This window comes from Alexandromys fortis, unplaced genomic scaffold (assembly GCF_014885135.2).
Source record: "Alexandromys fortis isolate MF-2015 unplaced genomic scaffold, M_Fortis_MF-2015_v1.1 scaffold_122, whole genome shotgun sequence".
Lineage (NCBI taxonomy): Eukaryota > Metazoa > Chordata > Mammalia > Rodentia > Cricetidae > Alexandromys > Alexandromys fortis.
The window spans coordinates 1,150,489-1,169,456 of NW_026068004.1; the positions used below are offsets into that span (position 1 = coordinate 1,150,489).

General features: G+C 46.5%; 1 protein-coding gene across 7 annotated transcripts in view; it reads left to right on the forward strand.

Annotated features, from left to right (window-relative positions):
- Macf1 (microtubule actin crosslinking factor 1) overlaps positions 1-18,968 on the forward strand; it is a 329,723-nt gene that overhangs the window by 20,133 nt on the left and 290,622 nt on the right. The window contains exon 1 of one of the 7 annotated variants that reach the window (XM_050161309.1): positions 1,289-1,505. The exons of the other annotated variants lie outside the window; for them this stretch is intronic. Coding sequence (XP_050017266.1) covers positions 1,412-1,505 — 94 coding nt within the window. The 5' untranslated portion in view covers positions 1,289-1,411. Of the gene's footprint in view, positions 1-1,288; positions 1,506-18,968 lie in introns of those variants that run through there. 7 annotated transcript variants of the gene reach the window in all.

Below are 18,968 nucleotides of genomic sequence, written 5' to 3' on the forward strand. Positions count from 1 at the left end.
TTCCTCTCGTTTGTCTGAGACAGGGCCTTACTCTGTGGGCCAGGCTAACTTTGAACTTGTAGCAATTCTCCTGCTTCAGCCTCTTGACTGCTAAGATGACAGGTGTGAGCTGCCATGACCGTCTCGGAATCCCTCAATCATTGCTCTTGGTTCCAGCCAACCCATGAATCCTGGGATTGAAGGACACAATGAGAACCTGAGGACGCTGGGAACCCTTTTACAAAATGGTCCCAAAGAAATTCCTGCCCGTGTTTACGTTTCTTTTTCTTTCTGGAGGGCGGGGAAGAATTGGCTCTTGGCTTCGCTCTTGTTGTCCTCACCAGTTTTCCTCCAGAAGCCTTTCTTTGTTCCCTGACAGTCCTGCTGCAGCCTCAGGTTCCCACATTTGTCCCTTTTGATCTAAGTCGCTCCGTTAAGAGAGCTGTCACAGTTTACTAATCCTATTGGGTCCCCCCTCCCTGGGCTGATGCCCTCCCCCCACGTGCAGTCGGAATCCTGTTTTCATTGCTTTCTCAGTTGTCATTTCTCAGGCTCTGCTCCTTGGCCTGGTTTACTTTACGGTGATGGCTCTGTCCCCCTGGCTTCCACTTCGGTTTTGTCTCTTTCTGGACAACCCTTTGTTCCTGGGCTTCTTTGTGGTCGTACTTCGGCCTCCCAGAGCAGTCCTGGCCAGGGCTTGCCCTTGTCTCGGTTCTGGAGCCGTCTGGCCTTGGATGTGAGGCGTCTAGGTCTTTTGCTCTCCGCCTGCCTTCAAGGTTTTCTCTAGGACCTTCTCCCGCAGCCGCACAGGCCGTGGCTCCCGCCTTTGTCCCGGCTGCCGGTGTAGGGCAGCGCTGAGTGGGGAGAGCGGCTCAGCCTGGGTCGGCCCGGGGGTCTCCCGGCCGCTACCACCCGCCGGGCCTCTGGTCCTGACGGACCCGGGGCCTCCTGTCAGCGGCCCGGCCTGCTCGCCGCCCCGCTCCTTCCCGCGGCCCGCCCGGGCGGTGGTCGGCGGCCCACCCGGCCCAGTAGGCTGCGGCCGCCGGCTGAGACGCGCCCGGCGGCGGAGGCGGAGGGCTGAGGGGCGGGGAACCGGCCCGGCCTGGCGCTCCTGACAGGAGGCGCCGCCGCCGCCGTCGCGCCGGGGCGGGCTGAGGGAGGAGCGGAGCCGAGGGGTGGGGAGGCGGAAACGCGAGCCGGGACCGGCGGAGCGCGAGCGGGCCGGGTGCGAGCGGGCTGAGGAGCCGAGCGCGACTGCCGGACCGGGCGAGACGGACTCAGAGCCGAGAGCGAGAGAACCGAGGGAGCCGCTGCCACCGCCGCCGCCGAACCGCACAAAGGCCGAGGCTGGGGCCGCCGCCGCCGCCGCCTCAGCGCGCGGGCCTGGAGCCGGCGCCCCCCGGGGCCCCGGCAGAGCGCGGCGCGGGCAGCCATGGCCGGTTACGTGCCGGGTCAGCAGCCGGCCAACCGCAGCCAGGAGAAGGAGTTCGTGCAGGCGTACGAGGATGTGCTGGAGCGCTACAAAGGTGAGGCTGGCGCCGGGCCGCCGCTGGCCGGACCCCGAGGCCGCGGCTTGGCCCTCGCTGCCCCGCGCGCGGCCGGCTGCAGGTGGGGCGGGGGGCGCGCCCACCCGCGCGGGCCGGAGCCGGGAGCCGCGGCCGCCACTCGGGGACCGGCTTCTGGATAGTTGAGATAGATCCGGCGAGCCCTGCTGCCAGGCCGGCGCTCCCCTATCACCACTCACACTGTTTGCTCTATTATCTGGCCGGGGCCGGAGGAAGAGAGACGTGGAGCTGGCTCTGGAGACCGACTGCTGTGGGACTGGGTGGCGGAGGAGGAGCTGGGCTCGAGGGAGAGGCTCTCCATCGGTTTCCCGGGGCGAGCTTCCCAGCGGTGGCTCTCCGGAGGTCGCCCGCCCGCTTTTGTCTCCCCGACTCTCGGAGGAGTGGCGCGCGGGGAGCCTAGGTTGCCGAGCAGCGCCCTGGCCGGGGGTCGTGGGGGATCCGGGTGGGTTGCGTGGCCCGTGAGTGTGCAGATTTCGGTGGCGAGGCCTCCCCACCCCCACGTCATCCCCCTCCCTCGGTGTCTGGGCCTGCCGGCATGAGGCAGGGGGCTAGTTATTTTTTCCCCCCTCTCAGAAATAAAGATTGGTCTCGGAGCTCGGATTTCAGCCCCTGGAGGCTGTCTTGCGAAGCGGTTGAGCGAGTTAATGCCTAATCTCCGCCGAGTGCACGCAGAGAAAGTTTTGACAGGCCAGCAGGGCTGCAGGCTGCCTTCCCTGAGCGCCCAGGTGCCCCGAGTGGAAGGCAGGGGTGCGTGGCGCTGGGGCCCCAACTTTGATTTATCAGTGTGCTCTCGACCGCAGCTTGCACTTTCTCGCAGAAAGTTCACAGGCAGCCCCCCCCCCATCTCCTTTTAAAGCTGGGGCTCTGTGACTAGCCTTGCCTTTTTTTCCCCCTGAAGGAGAGAAATCTTCAAGCCTTAACGACCGAGGCCGGCAAACGTGTTTACAACACCTACCCAGTGAAGGGACACTAACGACAAAGCTGTACTCCCTCCCCCCCCTTTCTTTTTCTGGTCACACTAGAGCACTATTTGGGAATGCAGCATGGGGGTGGGGACCAGATGAAATGGTAAAAGGGACCCTCTGGGGTTCTGTTTGTTTTTGCTGCATCAGCTTCTATAAGCCGTCCAGTTTCCTGCCTGCAGGGAGTTTTCTGTCAGCCCCCCGTGGCCCTTTTAAGAAGTACGGATTATTCCCGAGCGCGGAGAGGTTAGGTTGTGCTGTTCAACTTCATTGAAAAAGCTGCTTGCTGAATGCTTCCATTAAGTCTCCTCTGCAGGCTTTTTAGCAACCCTGGGCGACTCCTCAGAGGGAGGCTGTGCTGGGGCTGGCTCCGGCTGTGGCAGCTTTCGGCCGGCAGAGTTAAAACCCTGATACAGGAAGAAATCTCAGGACCTCCCTGGGTTAAGCTACTGGTGGCTCCCAGCTGAAAGGAAGTTGGGCTCCCTTGTCATGGTAAAGAGGAAGCAGGGCTTGTTCCTGGATGGGCGCCGGGTGTTTCGGTCTTTCAGGCATCTCACTCAGTATGACTTTGTTCCAGTGTGGAGGAATTCGATTCTTTTCAGATGCAGGCTCATTTCTTTCTTTTATTTCTAAAAGACGCTTTTCTTTTCTATCAATCTTGAGTGTTTTGCCCGCACGTAGAGCTTGTATGGCTATGTACCGCGTGGGTGCTTGATGCCGGAGGAGGTCAGAAGAGGGCTTAGGATCCCCTGAAACTGCAGTTATGGATGGTTGGGAGCCACCATGTGGGTGCTGGGAGTCAAACCTAGGTCTTCTGTAAGAGCAATAGGTACTCTTAACTGCAGGGCAATCTTTCCAGTCTGCAGTCTATCAATCTTTTTTTAAAAAAAAAAGCCTTGGGGTTGGAGAGATGGTTCAGCAGACAAGAGCATGCACTTCTCTTGCAAAAGGTCAGGGTTCAGTTCCCAGCACCAGTGTAGCAGCTTACAACCTTTGGTAACTTCAGTTCCAGGGGATCTGACAAACCTCTTTTGGTGTCCTTGTGGACCAGGCACACATATGGTACACATGAATTCCTGCTGACACACACATGCACAAAAACAAATAATCTCTAAAAAAATTAGCACATCCATGCCCTCAGTTTCAGCATCTGGGAGACCAAGGTAGATAGATCTCTGAGTTGGAGGCTTGCCAAGGGCTACACTACATAGTGCACTATGTCTCAAAATAAAATAAAAGTTATAAATATTAAAAAAATTTGTTTTGGAGAGAAATGGGGGAAATTGATATTACTGTAGGCTTCTAGACCTTCAATGGTGGGCCTCCAAGTTAGTTGCATCCTTACTGTAATAATTTGAGGAATTATCTTTATACAAAACAAAATGGGATTTTCAGATAGAGCAGGAGGTCTGTAGTTCTCAGCTACATAAATTGCCCATAGAAGGGGCTAACGTGACAAGTGATGTATTCACAGTGTGGATGGAGCAGAGCTAGGGATGAAGCAACTTTATTGGTAATGGTTGTCAGGATTTTCCAGAACTGCTTGGCAACTCTTACCCTGCGTGTTGGTAGTGAGCATGATTTTGGCAGGGCTGGAAGATTCAGCATGGACATAAATGCTCTCCTTCACTTCCCAAGTAGCCCACAGGCTGTTTCGGAGAGCTGGCCAACAGTCAAGAAGCACTGGATAGCTTGATGCTAACGTTTCAGAGTGGGAACAACCCTCCATATCCCTCAACAAGTGGCTGGGCATTGGAGATGCTAGGATGATGAGAGAGGTCTGGTTCCTGCCCTGGTTATTCACATCTAGCAGGGAAAAAACAGACACAAGTGATTCTGAGGCTGATGAGGACAGAGAGAATCTCTCTGGGGTTCCTTGGGAGGTTTGGGCTTGTCCTTTTGTTTGTTTGTTTGTTTTAGGGTCTTGCTGTATAACCCTGCTTTTAATTTTAAAATCAGTTAGTCGACTTGAAGACAGGTTTTCAGCTTCGGACGGATGGGCGTGTAGCTAGCTGAAACTGGCTTTGAGTTTCCAAGTCTGTGCTTCTTGGGATTACAGGCTAGTACGCAGCGCCAGTTCAGAATTAGATTTTGGTCTACAGAGCTGGTTCCAGGACAGGCTCCAAAACCACAGAGAAACCCTGTCTCAAAAAAAAAAAAAAAAAAAAAAAAAAAAAAAAAAAAAAAAAAAAAAAAAAAAAAAAAAAAAAACAGAATTAGATTTTGTGTTTTCACAAAATTTTGAAACTTAAAAGTCTAAATGTGCCAGCCTGGGCCAGGAATAAGAGAGCGTTTACATTTCAACATGGATAATGTTGACAAACTTCAGAATTGACTTACAAATTGAAATTCTTGTTAGATAGTTAGTAAGGACTGATGGTCAGCATACCACAGAAAGTCACTGCACAGAGTTACACGAAAGATATGTATACACACACTTACATGTGTAAGCACACACACAAGACAATTTGATTGTGGTAGAAAGGTTTTTGAGTTCAGATTTGGGCTCAAGTCTAGCTCTGCATCTCTGCTGCCCTAACCCTAAAAACACTGCTGACTCACTCTTTAGGTTTCCATCTATTAAAATCAAACAACCAATGATTTATTGGTTTTATGAGAATATCAAGCTGTTAGCATACATTATGCTATCACTGTTTTTAAAATTTTCATGTATAAAATTTAGATTTTCAAAGCCATTTCTTATTTATCTTACTTGAGTTCTGTAATACCCTACACAGGTAGTATTACTAAGAGCAGTGAATTTAGACACAAGGACTTGTCCAAACACAGGTTTCACATTGAGGAAGTTTTGTAGACTGAGGATTTGGAATTGCTTACCTAAGTAACACCCTGAAGAATTTTCGAGACAGGGTTTCTCTGTGGCTTTGGAGCCTGTCCTGGCACTAGCTCTGTAGACCAGGCTGGTCTCGAACTCACAGAGATCCGCCTGCCTCTGCCTCCCGAGTGCTGGGATTAAAGGCGTGCGCCACCATCGCCCGGCGTGTGAACTCAGTTCTTAAGTTCCCTTTTAGAACAAAGTCCTGGAGTTGGAGTGGGTTGCTTCTAGAAAGAACAATGGTGTATTTGCTGCTTCTGGACATGGGCACTGTTAATTCAGAAACTGAGTCAAGTTCATCTGCTGGGAAATCACAAGCTTTGGTCATACCACACTGTTGAAATAATACAACGTGTGCATGTCCTAGCAGTGCTTATGGGAACCCTGGCCTTGGTCTGGCTTGGCAAGTGATATGACAGGCCAGGGGGATCCGCTAGCCATGGTCTGTTGTCCTGCTGTGTTTCAGTGCCTGTTCCAGATCCTAAAGATCTTGGCGGGAACAGAAATGTCCAGGGATTGAACCTAGGACCCCCTGTGTACCAAGCAAGTTTTCTACCCTTGGTCTACATCTCCAGCCCTTTAAATGTTTGTTTGTTTATTTAATATATATTTATTTTGAGATATAGTCTCTGCCTGTCCTTTAGTGCTCCATCTTCCTGCCTCAGCCTCCCTAGAGAGCATTTTGTGTTAGTTCTAATAAAACATCATTTTTTTTTCCCTGCAGAACTTCTCAGTTTGGGGATAGATTACAGTAGGTCACGGAGTCTTTGTCTCCAGGGTTGGGCTTTTCCATGATTTGATTTGGTCTGGACACAAACTGTGCCTCTTGCTACTGTTCAACAGGGTCCTCTGCTGTCTGTGCTGATCTCAGAGCCCTTCATTCAGGTTCTCATCCTGCCTCTGCCTTTTCTTAGGTCCCCTCTTCTTACAATGGCCTCTTCCTTTCTGGCTATGTGAATCTTACCTCCTTTATTGAAGCTAAAGCATCACATTTGCATCTCCCGAGCAGCTTTCCCCTGTTATTTTATCCATTGGTGGCTTCCTTCTTTCTCTCATGTCTTATAATATCTACATCACGATTAGTCTCTTAATTACACATACACACACACACACATATAGTAAAAATAATGCTCTTGCGTTGTTCTTGACTTTTAGGGGAAATAATGCTCTGTAATGTAAAAGTGCTAAGGCTTTTGTCTTTTGTGGTTGTTATCATCTATGGTACTTTCCCATTGAGTGACACCCCAACCCCTCTAATAGGAACTTTTGTTTTATTTATTTAAAAAATAATTAAAAGATTTATTATGTATACACACGCCAGAAGAGGGTACCAAATCCCACTATAGATGGTTGTGAGCCACCATGTGGTTGCTGGGAATTGAACTCAGGACCTCTGGAAGAGCAGTCTATCCTCTTAACTTCTGAGCCATCTCTCCAGCCCCTTCCCCATTTGTTTGTTAATTTTTGAGCTAGGGTCTCAATTCAGCCTTTGCTGGCCTTGAACTCACTGGCCCTCCTATTTCAGCCTCTAAGGCCAGGATTGTAGAGGTACCAGTCTTTTAGGGCAGTTGGTATATTATTGGATGTATGGTTGATTGTTGGGAATCAATCTCTCTCTTTCTCTCTCTTTCTCTTTCTTTTGGTTTTAGAGACAGGGTTTCTCTGTGTAGCTTTGGAGCCTGCCCTGGAACTCACTCTTGCAAAACAGGCTGGCCTTGAACTCACAGAGATCCTCCTGCTCCTGCCACCCAAGTGCTGAGTTCCCAGTTGGGAATTTCTATTAAGAGAAGGGATAGTTATATGAGCACTTTCAATCTATATTTTGTAAAATTGCTCAATTTGGGTTGGGAAAATGATTTAGTAGTGAAAGCTCTTGCCTTACAAGCAGCAAATGTGAAGATCAGAGTTCAAATCCCTGTAACCCATGGAAATCTCACTGTGGTGTGGTGGTGTCCTACTAAATATAATTCCAGTGCTCCAAAGGTAGAGACAGGGAATTCCTGGGCAAGCTGGCTAGCTAGGTTAGCCTTATTGGTGAGTTCTGGGTTCAATTGAGAGGCCCTGCCTCAGTGAGTACAGTGCACAGTGATTGAGGAGGACTCCAGTGTCAGCCTCAGATCTCTACATGCCACATGCACACACGTATGAACACATGTGCACACTTGCATGAATACCACATGTACATGAAAAATATGATATTTAATGTAGAAAATTTTAACATATGGGAATAAATGTATATATAGGTTTTGTGTGTGTGTGTGTGTGTGTGTGTGTGTGTGTGTGTGTGTGTGTATGTGTGTGTAGGAGCCAACAGATAGATGCAGTGTGCCTAGGAGAGAGTGGAGTGCTCAAGGACAGCTTTGTGGTCAGTGTCCTGTCCTTGTTCTGGCTGTATAAAATTGTGTTAGAGTGGGAAGCTCCCTGGGTATAAGCACATGTTTTTCTCTTTTCAAACTTTGAGTGATCATGTGTCAGTCATCAGGGATGTTCCAATTATCAGGGATGATTTGGCCAGTAACCTGAGACAAGTTAATTAATTGGTCAGTCATCATCATTTTTTGGACATAGCTTTGCCAGCTGTACTGCTGGGTTCTGTCTTGCTATAATACGTTTCTATAGTAATTTTTACTCAGAAAGATAAACATGGTTGCTTTATGTTGATGCAAAGAATAAGCTTGTTTGAGTTGCCTTTTGGAGTTCAGACAGTTTTCTATCCAAAGGAGCATGCTGATTGAGACATAGGAAGTAATTTCTTTTGGCTGTGCTTTTTAGTCAGTTAGCAGCAGTGAATCAGCCCACTGTCCTTTATGTTTTGGTAGTGCCTCTAAGAGATACTGTGTTGGAGCATGTGGTACTGGGGAGATGGGTGGGACACTTAAAAGCATGGAAAGAATGAGATTGAGATTAGGAGTAGATGTGGGGCATGATGGTGTGCATGCCTGCAATTCCTTCCAGTTGAGGAGGGGGGTTTGAGACCAGCCTGGCCTGCATAGTAAGACTCTGTCTTTTTTAAAAAAAGAAAAAAGAATCCTGGTGTGGTGGTTCAAGTTTATAACATCAGCTATAGAGGGGCTGAGGCAGGAGTATCTCTAATTTGAGGACAGACTGAACTGCAGAACTGAGTTCCAGATCAGCCTAGGCCAGATAACAAGATTCTGTCTCAACAAAGCAAAATAGAGCATAGCTTGAGTTGGTAGAGCACTTGCCTAGCATTTAGAAACCCTGGGTTTGCTTCTTAGCCCTTCGTAAACTGGGTGTTGTGTTGAATGCCTGTAATTTCAGCCCTTGGGAGCTGTAAAAAGGAGAATCAGGAATTTAAGTCATCCTTAAATACATAGTGATTTCCAGACCAGCCTGGAATGCATGACACCCTGCCCCCAAACCAGACCAGAGCAGAGCAGATCAAAATCTAACCAACCAAATAAACAAAACCCCAACCAACCAACCAACCAACCAACCAACCAACCAACCAACCAGCAAACATAACCCCAAACAACTAAACATAAATAAAACAGAAGACTCTGGATAAAGTGCTTGATGCAGCCTCAGATCCCCACAATGCACAAATGCAGGTGGGCTTCACTGGTGCAAGCTGGTTAGGTAGACTAGCCCAGAATAAGGTGGGAAGTAGTTTGAAGAAGACACCCGCTGTCAGCCTTCCACAAGCAGACATGGGTACACACACGTACCTACACATTTTTTAACACTAAAACATGAATGCACAACTCGTGCACATGTGCACTCCCATGTGGTCTCACACACACACACACACACACACACACACACACACACACACACGAGTATGCAGAGAGAGAAAAAGGAAACTCCGAAATGCGACTGTGAAAGCTTGTGTTTCATACTCTGGGAGGAGTGATGTAGATGTAGATGATGGATGAGAGTGAGAGTACTCTCCGGGTGCCAACCACTCTAGAGGTTGATGCCGTTGAGTCATGAAACTAGATTAAGAGGTGATAGAAAGGCTGGAGAGAGTGTTCACAACCACCTGTAATTCCAGTTCCAGGGACCTGAAACAAAGGCACCAGGTCTGCATATGGTACACAAGCATACATGCAGATGTTCACACAATAAAAAGAGAGAGGGATGGGTAGGGTCTGGTGGCACAAATCTTTAGTCCCAGTGCTAGGGAGGCAGAGGCAGGTGGGTCTCTATGAGTTCAAGGCCTGCCTGGTCTACATAGTGAGTTCTAGGCCAACTAAGCCTACATAGTGAAATTGTCTCAAACAAACAACCCTCCCCCAAACACACACACACACACACACACAGCAACAAAGAGAGCAAGAAAAAGAGAGAGAGAGAGAGAGAAAGAGAGAGAGAGAGAGAGAGAGAGAGAGAGAGAGAACAAAGATGTTTAGGTAGAAGTCCTACCGCCGTCCATGTATACCCAAAAAGGCTGGGATGTTGGGGATCTCCAGCTAGGGGTTCCATTCCCATTCCACCCTCTGGTCTCCTTTGATTTCAAATTCCGTCTCTGAGAAAGCCTGCCAAAAGTCAGCCCCTCCCTGGGGCTGCTCACGACCATGCCTATAGGCCATATTTGCCATGTGATTCCTCACCTGCTTTCCCAAGGGTCACCCAGGAGGTGCTTTGCTCTGTTCATTAAACCTGATTTATCAATTCGGTTTGATTTGGCTTATTGCATCCGCGATGGAGGAACCTAGCAACCAGGGATCCAATATCTATCAAAAGATATATTGGATACCATTGGGGCATCTTTACTGACTACACTGCAGGATTTTGTTTAAACAATTTTAAATTATTTTTAATTATGTGTGTGTGTCTATGTTGTGGGTATGTATATGTGTATTTGGTGCTCATGGAGGTCAGGGTTTTGGATCACCGTGTAGCTGGAGTTATAGGGAGTTGTGAAGCATCTGACATAGGTGCTGAGAACTGAACTCGGGTCCTTTGCAAGAGTATCAGGCGCTCTTAACCACTGGGCCATCTCTCTACCTCTGACTTTAAATTCAGATACTAATCTTGCTAATGGTTTCCTGTAAGATTTTGCCTTCAAAAATAATAATTAGAGGATGGAGAGATGGCTCAGCAGTTAAGAGCACTGAATGCTCTTTGGGAAGACCCATGTTCTATTCCTAGCTTTCAAATGGTGGCTTACAAATCATCTCTAACTCCAGATCCACAGGACCTGACACTCTTCTGGACTCCCCGGGTACACAAGTCGTGCACAGATATACATATATGCAGGCAAAATACCCAAGCACATTAAAAATAAAGAAGAAAAGAAATAAAATGAGAATCAATCCCTATCCCAGGACTTCTTTAGAAACTCCTCTTTGTCTATATATAAGCATCATGTTTTAAAAGGATTTGAAAGGACTCATGAATTTGTAAGATAGAACCTGCCACTCCTAGTCATGTTTAACCTTTTCTTCTCATTTAAATTAGCAAATGCTGGTGTCCCATTGCTGTGGGATAACCCTCTGTAGGCTGTGAATACATGTTTCTCTTGTTGGTTGATAATAAAGATTCTTTGGCCCATACCAAGGCAGAATATAGCTAGTGGGAAAGCCATACTGACTACAGGGAGGGTCTGAAGAAGGGTGGGTCGAGGAGATGCAAGAACCTGCCACTCTTGAGTCTTGTTTAACCCTTTCTTCTCTTTTAAATTAGCAAATGCTGGTGTCCCATGATACCTAGTTGTGTTGGTTGTTCTCCTTTTTCTTCCCCACTGCTCCCCTTTGGTCAGCTTGACACCAGATAGAGCCTCCTGGGAAGAGCAAACTCTAGTTGAGAAAATGCCTACATCATATTGGCCTGCAGGCATGCCTGTGGGCCAGTTCTTTATTAATGATTGATGTGGGAGGTCTCAATACACTGTGGGCAGTGCCACTTGGGCTGGTGGTCCTGTATTGTATAGGAATGCAAGCTGAGCAAGCCAGTAAGCAGAGTTCCTCTGTGGCCTCTGCTTCAGTTTCTGCCTCCAGGATCCTGTCTTGGTTTCCTTTGATGATGGACTGTATTTGTGTATTGGAGGACTATATTTATTTGACTGTTACCTGTCAGTCAAATAAACCCTTTCCTCCTCAACTTGCTTGGTCATGGTTTTATACACAGCAATAGAAAGAAAACTAGGATACTAGTCTGCCCATTCTCTGCACAGCTTTTGTTGTAATCATTTTAACAATAAATAACTGGCAAGGGTTATATAAGAACCCACTAAATTTTCATCAAGACCTATTTTGCCATTTTTGTTTGTTTTGAGACAGGGTCTCACTCTCTCACTCTGTAGCTGTGTGGCCTGGAACTTGTAGCTGTTTTCCAGCCTTAGCTTTCTGAGTGCCTAAGTTACCTACCATGCAGCGTTCAGGTCTACCCCGATTTGTTAATTTCTCAGAGTGTTGGGGGGTTTCTTTGGAAGACTTATGTGTTCATCAGTAAATATCTATTGAACTTGTATTCTGAACCAGGGAGTAGGTGAAGTGCTGAGCAAGCAAAGATCTTTGTTCTTGAATCTCCGTGATCTTACAGTTAAATGGGGGAAGCGTTGCTCAGTTGATGATTAGCATCTGTTGTAGGCAGTGCTGTAATATAAATAAATGCTGGTACTAAGGTATTGTAGTACCAGTGCAGGCAAGGTAAGAAGGCAGGGAAGGCATCTGAGGGAGATTAAACTGGGTTTTACCTTAAGGATTTGAGTCTCTTTGGGCAAAAAGGTTGGGTAAAGGGCATTCATGTCTTCACGCATAGAGGAGGGGCTGAAAGCTTATTGGGAGAAGAGAATGTGGGTGGAATTGGGAGTGTAGAGTATGAGGGAAGAATGAGATGAGTGGAAAATGTGGATAGGCCTAAGATGTTGACTGCCTTTGTATACCATACTGTAGTTTGGACTTTTTTTTTTTTTTTGTAAAGACTCGTGGGAACATTGAAGGTTTTAGGCAAGGATTGTGGTTAGGTTTACATTTTAGGAACACTTCCTTTCTGGCAGCAGCGTGAAGGAAGATTGGAGTAGGGAGTAATAGTGACAAACCAATTAGGAGTCTGTCACAGTAATGGCGGCAGAGAGTAGGCCGTGGAGGTTTCTGATGTAGATAGCTAAGGCAAGTCAGGAATGCTCAAGGTCAGGTCCGCGGATTTGGTGACTAACTGGACGTGGTTGTGACGGAGAAGGGGAAGAACTGAGACTGACTTGTGGGTCCCTGACTCAGATATCTGGGTGGGTGGTGTCACAGAACAAAATAGGGACTAGAAGGGGGGGTGGCTAATTGTAGTTAAATGGTGGCAGCAAAGGAGCAGAAGGAAATTTGGTGTTTTATGGGGTTGAGTTGAGGCCAAGGTTTGAGGCTGGTGCGGTGCAGCTGGTGGTCTAGAATGCCGAGTGAAGAACTGTGGGTCAGCTTAATCAAAGCCTCAGGCCCCGGGAGAGGCCACCTAAGGAAGAGGTTGAGGACAAAATCACTGTCTCTAAGGAGGATCTTTTCTGGAGCAGAGGTAGAAGGTCCTTGGGAAGAAATTGTCTGCAAAACGGAAGTGGGAGAGAGTTAGGAGGAACCAAAGAGAAGTTTCTAGGAGGATATGTGTGGAGGGTGTGTCTTGCAGAGTCAGATTATGTGGAGATAAAACCGGAGGTGAGCTGTAGGTGTGTAATACCCAGGTCACTTTTACTCAGGCACTTTTAGTGGAGGTATGGGAAGTGAGTGCAGAAGGGAGAGCTTTGAGAATGAATTTGAAGGAATTAAAGGAAATTGACCTTTAAAAGAGGTGATTGTAGGGCAGAGATTTATTTATTTATTTACTTTCTAATAAGGGTCTCTAGTCCAGGCTGACCCTGATCTCCTGGTGGTAACCTTGCCTCAGAATGCTGGGATTAAATGTGTGCGCCATCCTGTCCTGCTTTGTTTGCCTCTCCTTATTGTATTCTTGGTGAGATTTGAGAATGCCTAACTAAGTGCTGTTTGGAAGAAGCCAGCAGAGCAGGATAAGTTAATAAAATTAAAAGAAGGGAGAAATGCTTGGAGCATAGGATCTAGTGGGGAAAATAAAAGCAAAAAAAGAGCTTGCAGTGGTGGCGCCTGCCTTTAATCCCAGCACTCAGGCCAGAGTTCAAGGTCAGCCTGGCAAAACGTTCCAGTACAGTCAGGCTGTCTTGAAAAACCAGAAAAAAAAAATTAAATCACACACACACACACACACACACATATGCACGCACACGCACGCATGCATACACCTGTTCCTTTGAGAAGATCAAACAGAGGTAAGAATGCAGGTGATTGAACTGGGTGCTTTCTGAGAAGTGGGACTTGAAGCCTTCTACACTGAGAATCAGCAAGAGAAAAAGAGATATTCTCTCTGTCTCTGTCTCTCTCTCTCACACACACCTTTTCTCTAGCTGCAGAAGCAGTCAGTCACCTGTCCAAGAAGCTGAGGGAGACCAGTGGATTGATCCAAGATCAGAGATTCTAGCATAGTTTTTTAAAATGTGCTCTGTGTTTATGTATATCTCTGTTTGGGTCTGTGCACATGAATGCAGGTGCCCGCCAAACCCAGAAGAGGGGGTCAGATTTCTTGGAACTGGAGTTAAGCAGTACATTGTTAACTGCGGAGCCATTTCTTCCACTCCCCAGTGTATGTTTGATGCTGGAGTAAAGGGTTCTTGTCTTTAAAAAACTTAGCACCTAGCTTTCTGTTTCACTTGCATTTTGTACCTTGAGCAAAACAGTTTGCTCTTTCTGGGAAGAAGCTATATATGTAAGTTTTGTATTTTATGCCAGCAAAGTGCTGGGGAGAAATCGTTTGTTTTCAGTATTAATTAATTTGGTGGGTAGGGGTTTTTGTTTTTGTTTTTTTGAGGTGCTGGGGGTTGAACCCAAGGTTTGTGTAAGTGCTAGGTAAATCCTCCGTCATTGAACTTTATTATAGTCCCTGAAAAGATATCTTATTCTTGACACAGAGAAGAAGAACCCTTCTCACCTGTGGCCTTTAATCCTATCTCACTTCTGATGCGGAAAGGGCAGGATTCACTGGTTTGGAAACCTCCAGGCCTAGCTCCTACATAAATCTCATAGGCTAGCCTCACTACCAGTTTGTTGAGGTTAGGAACATTTGTGGGACTTGTGCTCTACGACAGTTCAGGCCTTAGTATACTCCATTCCATTTGTACCAGGCTTTTGAAGACCTGGGTTCTTTGCAAGACTGGACAGAGGGGCTATTGTGGGAGATACAGCTTCTTTCTTGTTTATTTTGGCAGGCAGGCAGTGCTGTGATGGGTTTGTTCTCATGACTCAGAGCTCTCTGCTTTACCTTTGCAAGTTCAGTGTAATTACCACCTTCCAGGTGCTGCTGATGTCCTGCAGTTTATCTGACCTTATATCTAACAGGAGTATCAGGTTCCCTTGTCCTCTCCTTGCTTTTTTTTTTTTAACCTTTACTCTAGTATAGAGGGTATTTCCTGGTATTTTAGGCCTACTTCAGAATTCACTTAGGTCTCAATCCCTTTTGGCACATCTCATGGCTTTTGGCTGTTAATTGGCATGTTCTCCACATCGTTGCTTGTTTTCTGCACCTTATTTTGTAAATCTGGACTCTGTATCAGATGGTTTCTGTGAGTCACTTCAGGGAGTGGAAGGTAATGTCTCCACTAATTTAGAGAATCTTTGATCTTGTTTCAGTCCCTAGTTTGGTTTATCCTGTTGATTTTCTGCCCTGGAAGAGGTGTGTGTGTGTGCACCTTGTGTCCTTTGTGCCTTGTTTCATGGGTTGTTGCAGATGCTCTACTTTCAGAGATGCCACTTGACAGATATAGATCCCCTCCAGAATCCTTGTTATCTCAGTCAACAAATAGAACTTTGTTAAGAACTTCTTAGATGTAATTTAGCATATGACACTGAATAGTAGGTTGCATAACCTTCCGCTGTCTTCAGGGGGTTTATAGTATACAGTAGATATTACACACGACAAAGGATAATAACCATGTAAATACATGAACAAATGATGGTCACTCCCACCTAGCTGTCATGCTTATAGAAGATGGTCCAGTCAGTAAAGTATGGCCATACACACAAGGTCCTAAGTTCAGTCTCCACAACCTGTGTAAAAAGCCAGGTGCTGTGTGGTCCTCTTGTAGTTGCGCTGAAGAAGAGAAAAGAGGACTCCTAGTGCTTGCTGGCCAGCCAGTCTAGCTGAACCAGTGAACTCCTGGTCAAGTGAGAGACCTCGTCTCAAAAAGTAAGGTTCAGTGTGATTGAAGAAGAGACACAGTGACAGCCTCTGGCCTCCACATGCATGTACACAAATACACACATGCACGTATATGAGTAAGCACACATAGACACAAATACAAAATTAAGACAACAGAATCCTAGGCTTATTAAACAGGGAGACATACAGAGACAAGAGAATCTTCTGTCCAGTCCGCGACCCTCACTAAGGCCCTTTGCGCCATATTTTCTTTATATATTGCTGGGGCAGAATCCCAGTGAGGCTCTTACTCTACAGTGACCTGTAGCTGAAGAGATAGGCTCCAGTTCCAGCAGGGAGAACACCTGGAGGGCCGGCCTTCTCAGTATAATTGTGTCTGTAACATGAGGACGATCATCTTAGACCTAGGACAAGCATTTGTGTGCTCATAAACACCCCTAGCTTGGCATCAGGGAAGGCTACCTCATACTGAGTATGGATGTCAGAGTTGGTTCAGAATATGCTGGCTTGGCCCATGCCACCCCTCCAGGAAAATAGCAAGTTCAGTTCCAGTGTTTATTGGTCATTTTTACTAACAGTAAAAACAAGGGCTAGGGCCAGTGAGATGATGGCAGGTAAAGGCACTTCCCACCAAGTCTGATGCCCTGAAATTGACTCTAGAACCAGCATGATTGGAGGAGGGAACTGACTGCTACTAGTTGTGCTCTGGCTTCCACACCTATACTGTGCCCCCTCCCCCAAATAAATAAATGTAAATTTACAGAACTTAGAAAACAGGGAAGCCAGACGGGGGTGTTGCATGCCTTTAATTCTAGCACCCCTGAGGCAGAAGCTGGAAGATTTCTGAGTTTGAGACCAGCCTTGTCTACAGAGATCCAGGACAGGGACAGCTAGGGATACACAGAGAAACAGGGACTAAACTAGTTTATTTGGGATTATTTAAAATCATTGTATGTGTGAGAGGACTTGTTATTTGTTATTTTATTGAAATTTGTTATTATATAATGATAGTATTCATGTAATACTGTCTTTATCAGGAAGAATAGGGAAATGCCAGGGCCTGGAATTTCCCTATATCCCTCCATCTTTCTTTTGGGAGAAGCAAACAGAGGGAAAGCAATGTTCCATCTCTGGGTTCTTCTCTCCTGGATTAGCCTGTGATCTTCCAGGAAAGGGAAAAGAAGGCAGTACAGCGAACAGTCTAAGCTCTAGCAGGAATTGGCCTTTGTGAAGGGGTATGAGGCCAGTTCTGGGGTAGCTTTAGCTCAGGTTCTGTGTTAGAGAAGATAGTCATGGAGCAGAACTGGGAACTGATGGCGGCAGACAGTAGTGTGTGTTGTTATTCGCCTTTTCTTACACATGGTAAGAGCAGAACTGAAGTGCTAGCATTTCTTTTTTCTGTTCTTTTTCTCAACTACGTCTCATTTTCTGACTTTAAAGATGGTATAGTACTTGGGACTGGAGAGATGGCTCAGCAGTTAAGAGCCCTGACTGTTCTTTCAGAGGTGTAGGGTTTGACTCCAGCATCCACAGGGTGGCTCACAACTGTCTGTAACTCCAGTCTGTCCCAGGGCAATCTGATGGCTGCTTCGGGCATTGAATGTACATGATACACATACATACATGCAGGCAAAACACCCATACACATATAAAACCAATCAAAACAAAGCCAAAAAGGATGGCATGGTACCTTCAACAAATAGGCTGGTGATGATTTGGAAAGTTCCATTGGAACTTTTATTGGAAGGTATATGCTCTTTAAATGTAGCAAGTGTTTTTCTTGCAATTCATTCTAGTAGCCCAAACTGCCTTGCTCACCCCTGTTCTTGTATTTTTGTACTTAACTCAGCATATGTTTGTCTGAGCTTTCCAGCCTAATTGTAGTCTCTCTGAGGCCTTTAAATGAGATGTATAATGAGATCTGTTTCATGAATCAAACCACTTTGTAAAGTGTGATAGCTCTTATGTTTTTTAGTACTTGTAGTAACTTTCAGCACCTTTGGCAGCATTTTCCCTGTGGTTATTCTACAGACATCCTAAATGCTATAAGTCTAAATGTCTATGTCTCTCTGTTTCCAGACCTGCTGCTTCTGTCTTCTCCTTTGCTATCTATCCAATGGCCCATGCCAAAACCCAGGCTTCATGTGTCTCTGTCCTGTCCTGCAGCTGCCCAGACAGACAGTCAGTCTTCAACAAGTTTTGTTGAGTCTATTTCCTATGCTTCTCTCCACCTGTCATCTCCTTAGCGCCACCGCGAGCCAACACAGGAGTCCAAGCCTGTTATCTCTGCTTTGGGCTACTAAGGAACTGCTGGTAACTGATCTTTCTTCACTCTGTTTCTCATCAAGCTTTCTTTCGCATTCCAACTAGAAAGATAATCCTCAAAAGTATGAAAGTGCCAGGTATGGCAGCCACCTAGCACTGGGGACATTGGCGCAGAGGAACTGCATTGAGTTTGAGGCCAGCCTTTCCTATAGAGTGAGACTTACATTAAAAAAAAATGCTAAATTAATCAGGTAGATTATCCTGCTGAAAAAGTCCCACAGTGGACCTAGCCAGAGAGTATAGTCTAAATCCCAACTACTTAAGAAGCTGAGGCAGGAAGATCTCAAGTTTAAGCCCTGTCTAAGGTATAGAATGAGTCTAGCCTGGGCAATTTTTAGTGAGATCTATCACAAAGTTTATAAAGGAAAAGAAATGTAAAAGGCTAGGGATATAGCTTAATGGCAGGAGAGTGCTTGCTTAGATATGTGAGGCTCTGGATTCCTCACCCAGTACAAAAAACTAAAAACAAAAGCTTCCTTAGTAACAGTCCCCATTGACTGGATGATAATGCCTAAGTGCACAGTAAATCTGCTTCTCTAACCTCTGTGTGCCTCTGGCACCTCTTCCCTGCTCTTTTTCTCCTTTTCACTGTGAATCTATGTTCAGCTTCTTTAGCTTGCTGGGGTGGGAAATGTTGCTGTTGTTTGCTTTGCTTCTAATTTACCCTCAGTCTTGAATTTCTTCTGTACCTGTTAAACTAACCTGCCAGCAAAATATTAAACACAGTTCAAGTCAGACCTTGGTTGTGCAAGCAGTGTTCTCAGCTTCTGGGGAGAAGTGGGATAGGAGTGTTCAAGGCCCATGCAGGCAACTTAGTGTGACTTAGTTTTGAAATAAAGAACCCAAAAGGGCTAGGGATAATAGTTCATTAGTAGGACACTTGTCTAACATGCATGAGTCCCTGAGTTCAGTGCCCAGTACTGCCAAAAACCACATAAAACAACAGCTCAGAAATTAGTCGTTGGGGCCGGCGGTGGTGGTGGTGGTGGTGGTGCACGCCTTTAATCCCAGCACTTGGGAGGCAGAGGCAGGCGGATCTCTATGAGTTTGAGACCAGACAAGAGCTAGTTCCAGGACAGGCTCCAAAACCACAGAGAAACCCTGCCTTGAAAAACCAAAAAAAAAAAA